The sequence below is a fragment of the Oncorhynchus nerka genome, linkage group LG28 (assembly GCF_034236695.1).
Source record: "Oncorhynchus nerka isolate Pitt River linkage group LG28, Oner_Uvic_2.0, whole genome shotgun sequence".
Taxonomy (NCBI): Eukaryota; Metazoa; Chordata; class Actinopteri; order Salmoniformes; family Salmonidae; genus Oncorhynchus; species Oncorhynchus nerka.
This window is the reverse complement of record NC_088423.1, coordinates 14498262-14506257: the sequence shown is the minus strand read 5'-3', so window position 1 is coordinate 14506257 and position 7996 is coordinate 14498262. Positions and strand designations below refer to the sequence as shown.

The 7996-nt window shown below is 45.9% G+C and overlaps 1 protein-coding gene across 1 annotated transcript in view; it reads left to right on the top strand.

Moving 5' to 3' along the window:
* The first annotated feature begins 4300 nt into the window (after positions 1–4300).
* LOC115112898 (forkhead box protein J1-B-like) overlaps positions 4301–7996 on the top strand; it is a 5010-nt gene continuing 1314 nt past the window's right edge. The window contains exons 1-3 of the mRNA XM_029639933.2: positions 4301–4586; positions 4856–5491; positions 7457–7996. The exon at positions 7457–7996 is cut by the window's right edge and continues 1314 nt beyond it. Of these exons, the coding sequence (XP_029495793.1) occupies positions 4922–5491; positions 7457–7996 (1110 nt within the window). The 5' untranslated portion in view covers positions 4301–4586; positions 4856–4921. The remainder of the gene's footprint in view (positions 4587–4855; positions 5492–7456) is intronic.

Sequence of the window (7996 nt, the reverse complement as noted above, 5' to 3'; positions counted from 1 at the left end):
TGAAAGGAAAATAACACTGCAGCCACAGAGAGTAGACGGTTCCCCTGCTGGCGTTTTCTGAGAAGAAAAATATATATATTTGTTTATTTTATTGATGAACGTAAAATACTGAAAAAAAAACAGAAAATCAGCTCCAAGTGATTTTAATTTAGGAAATCTGTTCCAAAGTATTCCCACTCATAATACAGAGATATACCGTATGTGACCATATACAAATATCAGCAAGGGTTGAAATGATTCTGTTTTAGTTTAATATTATATCTGTTTGGGCTTCTTGCGGTCAATTTGCAGTTGACAAATTATTTGCAATTACGTTCCAGACACCTGGCCATCTGCTCAAGAAAAATCGTCCCGCTGCTGAATCTAGCTGATGATCCCTGGAGTAGACTGTGTGGAAAACGAACCATCAATGCCGTCAATAAACCTACAAGGAGTGTGGGAAACTGGATACTGTAAACATCCTGTTATCTGTGTGCAGCCTCTCTTATGCGCAACCTCTCCGTGGGTGTGTGTGCGTGGGTTTGTGTTAGGTTTTGGAAATAGAGACACCTGCTGGTGAAATGGTCCCTTTGAAAAGTGCATTATATCAATATAATATAGCTATCCTCAGGGCACAACCAAACTGCCAAATTCTAGTTTTGGACTCTCTATGAATATGGCCAATGTTGTCGCTTTTAGTACTATAATCCCCTTTTTGATTAGTCTGATGACCTTTATAATCACCCTTTAAGGACATCATAGCTAGACCATATACCGTGGCCTGATTTCAGTGTCCTCATGTAAAGTGGGCTAGACGTCATGAAAAACAGGTGAATAATGATAGATTACAAGACATCCCCTATTACAACAGACCCCCGTCTGTAGACGTACTGTATGCCATAGGCCTCTCTTGACAAACACTGCTGTTGCCTCTAGCAACCATAAGAACAGCTGGTCAAGCACTTACCCTGCTTCACCAGGGCCCTTCGTGATTGACCAGAAACAAACCTGGAAACATCCCACTGGGCACACACTGGTTGAATCAACGTTAATTGCACGTCATTTCAAGTAAATGACATTGAACCAACGTGGAGTAGACGTTGAATTGACGTCTGTGCCCAGTGGGATTTTGAAACCATTTGGTGCCTCCTTCCTTCTGTGACAGACAGTAGCCTGCAACAGCTGGACTGGATCTAAGTGTTTACATGCAGTCATTCATGCTACACTCTCATAAAATGACCCACTTCTTCTTTGTCCCGGCATTCATAGCTCTGCTTTGCCCCAGATCTGTTCAGGCAACTAGGCCTACTGTTTGTGAACCTGCTCTTCTACAAGCGCATGGACCAAAGGCTCTTTAGTATGCCCACTATTAACAGTGTAATGATTGAGAGACTGCAGTATTTTCCCACTACTGCCACCAATGTAACAACTGAGAGGGAACAGCCAGCTCGGCGCTCCAACCACCACCCCTCAAGTTACAGGGCAAGCACAATAGAGATTCTATTAAATGACTAGAGGGACTATGTCATAAATCCTAAAAGTTCCAGAATGGGTGAAAATGGCAGCCATATTGGTCAGGGAGAAATCCTAACCAGCCTAATTAGAATGAATGGCAGTAGAGGCGTAATCCTGATTTTACTTAAAGCAGGAAAATAAAAGTAGCGTAAGTAATATATCAGAAATTGCGTAATAACATGTTTGTCAACCTAGAATATTGTCATATAATTATAAATATAGTTTAAACATGTTTTATACCAATTTTCTGTATGAATAGCCTCTAAAATGTATGTATACAGACCATAAATGTCCAAATAAAAAATAAAAGTGGGGGAAAACTATGAGTGCTATTATATGAAACAACGTCAGTACTTGTTGCATTTACAACTTGTCTACGTCCTATCATCAACTGATTTCAGCCAGTGACCGGCTGTGGCTGGACTGCATTGTTTGAATGGAATGTAGGCATGTTGGCAGTTAATGAGAAAAATGTGTTGGGGGATGCACTACATTTGTGATTGTTAAAAACCTAAATGTATTTGAGTGTTTACAAGCATTTGTAACTTGAGTCTGATAATTATCTGATAATACTTGTGGATATAAAAATACTTGGTTGATATATGTTTTCCACTTTAAAAATGTATGTGCTCAGTACTGTAGGTTTCTCTGGATAACAGAGTCTACTAAAATGGAAAAGGAATGAATCGACCATTTCAGTTTTCACATAGAATTAAGTTGCATTTGCATACTTTTTCGTACTGATCCCCAATGGGAATCAAACCCACATCCCTAGCATTGCAGGTACCATGGTCTACCAACTGCACCACATCATCACATCATTGCAAACCACTTGATGTCTCAATGTACTCACTTACTATATTGTGCATTGATTTTGGTGACAGAAAGTCTACAGGTACAAACCTAGATGACCACCAGCCTATGTACAATACAGTTATGTACATTTACATTAAGTGGTTTGTAAGGATAGTAAATTAATACTGCACAAAAAGTGGTGGTTAATTTATTGTCTAGATTTAATTTGATGTGGATGTTTTGTGTCTTTGCCCATAACTTTACGCCTTTTGATGTAAATGTTTGAGGACAGACAGGGTTTTGTTCTTTCTGGATCCCATTAGAATGGATTTAGAAGAGAAGGGGTCAGGGCAACAACTCTTACAATTCCAACTATTGAATCCTGCAAGATACTGTTCTTCATTATACAACCACCTTTCTTGCCAAATCAGAGATGCCTGCTATATCGGTCCGTTAATACTAGTAAAGACCCAGTGCACTACTTTTGTGAGATGTATTTTATTTATATCATATTCATATATGAATACCCTCAGCACCCCTACTTCCCACGACTATAGATTCAGAGCAACTACAACAGAGGTTAAATGAGGCGTGTGAAAGGGGAAATATTGCAGGACAGGTCACTGTGTGTGTGGGAGAGTTGGGTCAGGTCAGGTTAGGATCCTTAATCTCTGCCAACCTCTAGAAAATGTCTGATCTATTACTGGCTCAGGTCTGGGGCCATCTGTTTGAAGATGCTGAAACCACCATGGGCAGCATCTCAATGTCTTATGTGTTTTGCTCTGCTCATGCCCTATCCTTCATTTGCATTGATCTACATGCACCAACCTGCTGGGAATTTGCTTTCACCTGTCCAGTTTTCTCATATCAGTACAAATTGATTCAGCTCTCTAGGTACAGTGTGTTGGATCTTAATGTGATCACCCTGTAGCAGGAGAACTTTCCTGAAATACAGGGCATTTATATTTGTTGGCATTTGAGTTTTTTCACTTTGAAATTTCAGACTTGATTTTCCGATATGAAAAATGTACAATTCACTACAAAAATGTATATGAATTATAATCCACATAATAATTCACATTTCTTGTTGCTGGAGGATTATTTTCCTGCTGTCGCAAATTGGCTCAAATTAAGATGCAGTACACTATATCTCCACAGAGCGGCAGTGCATCCCTATGTGAGGAGCAGAGATAGCATTCCATTGGCAACAGATGGAGGCAGGTTTTTTTGTGTCATTTATAAACTGTGGATTGTAGTAAATAGTTAAACGAGATGTCCAAAATCCCACAAAATTGCAATAATTTGTTGGAGTAGGCAAATGTTAGGTCATCCCCCAATATTACGCTAATTCCCTAGGAGTGAAGTTGTGCAACTTGAGTCATTTTGTATTCTATTTCACAAGCATTATAGTTGGTGACAAATTGAATATACATTACATTATTTAAAATGAAATATTTCAGACACCGTAATATGTTATAGTAGGCCTAAGATCTTCTATAGCCTATGACGCTATTGTGTAGGAATTCCCTCTCATATTTCCCCTCTCTGCAGTTGGATGGTGCTATTTGATAGCCTACAGTTAATAAGGGGTTAGCTAAATGTTGACAAAAGGTATGGAATGCTGAGAGTAAAGTGTAGCACACGCGCGGGACTTGTGGCGCGACATTTCAGCGCTCCGTGGGGGCATTGTCGCGCCATATTGCTCTCAACAGGTCTTGGATCAGGATTGGGCTCGGGACAACAATAGCCTTTAGAAAGAGATGTCAATTGTTGTTGATTTTGTGGTTATCCTTGTATTCCGCAATGTAACCTTAACATAGGCCAGCCTAATGTCGGTATAATGATACATTCCTGGTTGAGCAGTTGAGCGCGCTCCTCATATCCTCATGCACACCAGCTTTGTCTGTCAAGACAAGTGAAACCTGGAGAGCAGGCAACCAATCAGAGACCTCTAAGACGTTTAAAGGGCTCGTGGGAAGTCTCTCCACCTTTATTATGAGCATCCAAGAACCTTCCAGCACCCAGACCTTTTCATGTATCATTCTGGTGAGCAATTGGCCGGGATTGAAATATTATGGATTATTAAAACCGACTGATATTGATTAAATCATCTTCTACATTTCTATATAAACTGCTGGATCATACTTAGGTGAGCCCTCCCCCTCTGCACTTGTTGCGCAGAAGATAGATGCTGCTTCTCCGGAGTCCTAGGAGAATAGAGCACAGGACCGACCGATCACCGACCACTGCAACAGGTGTACACTGTTCCCGAGCATTATCGCTGACCTGTTTTTGAGGTAAGGGTATATAGGCTACTGTGTTATAATCACTTGTTTAATTTTCATGTTTTGACATGTTGGCATGTTGAGAATTTAAAAAAAATATATATATATAGAATGTTTTTAATAGACTATTGTAATGGGAGTAGTGACTCGAATTCCACTGTTGAGACACATAGGCTTTTTTATATAGTGTGTTTTTAATAGGCTACTGTAATGGGGGTAGTGGCTCAAATGCGATCTTTTTTATGTGGTTTCGGTCGATTTCAATATTTGTTTTGCTGCAGGACATCTCATTGAACAGTCCTTCAAGATTTCCACATCTTCGCGATTGAACGTGCGTCACGTTTAGAATGCCTGTCCTGATGAGTCCGGAGATCGCCTCCAAGTTTAAGGAGAAATGGCTGAACCTCCAGCCGGAGCTTCAGGACAGCGCAGCCGGCTCAGTGCACCTGGACGACAGCCTGACCAGCCTCCACTGGCTGCAGAACTTCTCCATCCTCAGCGCTAACCAGGAAAGACCCACCGGTACTGGCTCCGGTTGCCCATCACATCACCTGCTTTCCTACCACCAGCGCCTGTACCCCCGTGGAACCGACTCCCCGTCCAGCCCTCCAGCGGGGGACACCGCCGCCTGCGGGATGCCTCGCTGCCTCGGGAGCCCGGTTACCTCTGGCAGTAACTCCACCGATGTGCGTTTGGTGAATTACCCTCACCACGAACACCACATCAAGGCGCAGATCATCCCACCGGAGGAGATTGACTTTAAAACGAACCCCAAAGTCAAACCGCCGTATTCCTACGCCTCTCTCATCTGTATGGCCATGCAGGCCAGCAAGAAGCCCAAGGTGACTCTGTCCACCATCTATAACTGGATCACAGACAACTTCTGCTACTACAGACACGCAGATCCTAGCTGGCAGGTAAATGAACCGGCTCTCCTCTGTCACTCTATTATTGATGAGCTAAATGGCGACAGGGAGAGAGAGAGAAGAGAGAGACCAGATAAGGGCTAGCAGAAGGGTTGCAATATGCATACTAAACCTGTTGTTTTGTTGTAAGAATATTAATACACAAAAATACATTTAAAACACATTGTTCCTGTTATTTATTATAATCATCCAGTAACTTATAATCACCAACAGTAACTTATACTGTATTTTATTAGATCCTAGTGATATTCATTTGAATTTACATTTATAATTTATAAACCAAGATGTCTCAAATAAGAATACATCTTTGCTATTTCTACCCTCTGAGAGATATCTGTCAGGCTTTTATCTCAGGGGGTCAGACACAAGTGCTTTACTGCTCTAGAGAGGGGGTTGTGTGTGTGTGTGTGTGTGTGTGTGTGTGTGTGTGTTAATGAGTATCCCTATGAGATCTCCCTTGGCAGCTAAGCATAGTTGATCATGTTTGAAATGCACAGAGCTCTACACTAGAAAGCCTCATTAGGTACATTTCCTACACAAACAACAACAATAACTCCTCCTCCCCCTTAGAAGGCCCTCTCTCTTTTTCTCTCTATTTGACACACACACGCATATGAACACACATACACACACTATATCAAATTAGATTATTATTTACATCACATGCAACATGGATTTAACACATTTGTTTCTTCTCCCCTCCCCCTCTTCCCTGACCCTCCCTTTCTCCACTCCCCTTCCCCTCCTCCCCTTCTCCACTCCCCCTTCTCCCCTCCCCTTACCCACTCCCCCCCCCTCCTCCCCTTCTCCCCCCCTTATCCACTCCCCCTCTCCTTCTCCCCTCCCCTTCTCCCCTACACCTCCCCATCTCCCCTCCCCTTCTCCCCTTCACCTCCCCATCTCCCCTCCCCTTCTCCCCACCCCTCCCATTCTCCCCACCCCCTCCCATTCTCCCATTCTCCTCTCCCCCTCCCCTTCTCCTCTCCCCTCCCCTTCTCCCCACCCCCTCCCATTCTCCCATTCTCCACTCCCCCTCCCCTTCTCCTCTCCCCTCCCCTTCTCCCCACCCCTCCCATTCTCCCATTTTCCACTCCCCCTCCCCTTCACCTCCCCATCTCCCCTCCCCTTCTCCCCACCCCTCCCATTCTCCCATTCTCCACTCCCCTCCCCTTCTCCCCTCCCCTCCCATTCTCCCATTTTCCACTCCCCTCCCCTTCACCTCCCCATCTCCCCTCCCCTTCTCCCCCCCCCTCCCATTCTCCCCACCCCCTCCCATTCTCCCATTCTCCTCTCCCCTCCCTTTCTCCTCTCCCCTCCCCTTCTCCCCACCCCCTCCCATTCTCCCATTCTCCACTCCCCTCCCCTTCTCCTCTCCCCTCCCCTTCTCCCCACCCCTCCCATTCTCCCATTTTCCACTCCCCCTCCCCTTCACCTCCCCATCTCCCCTCCCCTTCTCCCCACCCCTCCCATTCTCCCATTCTCCACTCCCCCTCCCCTTCTCCCCACCCCCTCCCATTCTCCCATTTTCCACTCCCCTCCCCTTCACCTCCCCATCTCCCCTCCCCTTCTCCCCACCCCTCCCATTCTCCCCACCCCTCCCATTCTCCCATTCTCCTCTCCCCCTCCCCTTCTCCTCTCCCCTCCCCTTCTCCCCACCCCCTCCCATTCTCCCATTCTCCACTCCCCTCCCCTTCTCCTCTCCCCTCCCCTCCCCTTCTCCCCACCCCCTCCCATTCTCCCATTTTCCACTCCCCCTCCCCATCTCCCCTCCCCTTCTCCCCACCCCCTCCCATTCTCCCATTTTCCACTCCCCTCCCCTTCACCTCCCCATCTCCCCTCCCCTTCTCCCCACCCCTCCCCTTCACCTCCCCATCTCCCCTCCCCTTCTCCCCTCCCCCCCTCCCATTCTCCCATTCTCCACTCCCCCTCCCCTTCTCCTCTCCCCTCCCCTCTCAGAACTCTATCCGCCATAACCTCTCGCTCAACAAGTGTTTCATGAAGGTTCCGCGGCAGAAGGATGAACCAGGGAAAGGAGGCTTCTGGCAGATCGACCCTCAGTACGCTGACATGTTCGTTAACGGAGTCTTCAAGAGAAGGAGAATGTCCTCCAACCTTTACAACACCAACAGGCAGAGCAAGCTCCTACACAACCAGGAAACTGACTACCATAGAGGCACTCAGGGGAGCCAAGATGGCTACCACTACCTAGGAGCTGGAGCCAGCAGTAAGCGTAAACAACCTTCTCCAAGGCAACACGGCAAGATGGCGCGGACCCACAAATCCCCGCTGTTAGCCATGGAGGCCCACAACGCAGATATAGTTCTGAGGGGAGATTTTGACCTGGTGTCTGTGTTTGATGACGTCCTCAGTGGTAACTGCAGTACGTTCGAAGAACTGGACATCGACACTGCTCTGAGTTCCCTGGGCTGCTCTCTGGACCTGACCCTGCAGGGGAGGCACTCCGCTGGGCTGGGAAGGTGGTGTGGAGAGGGGGAC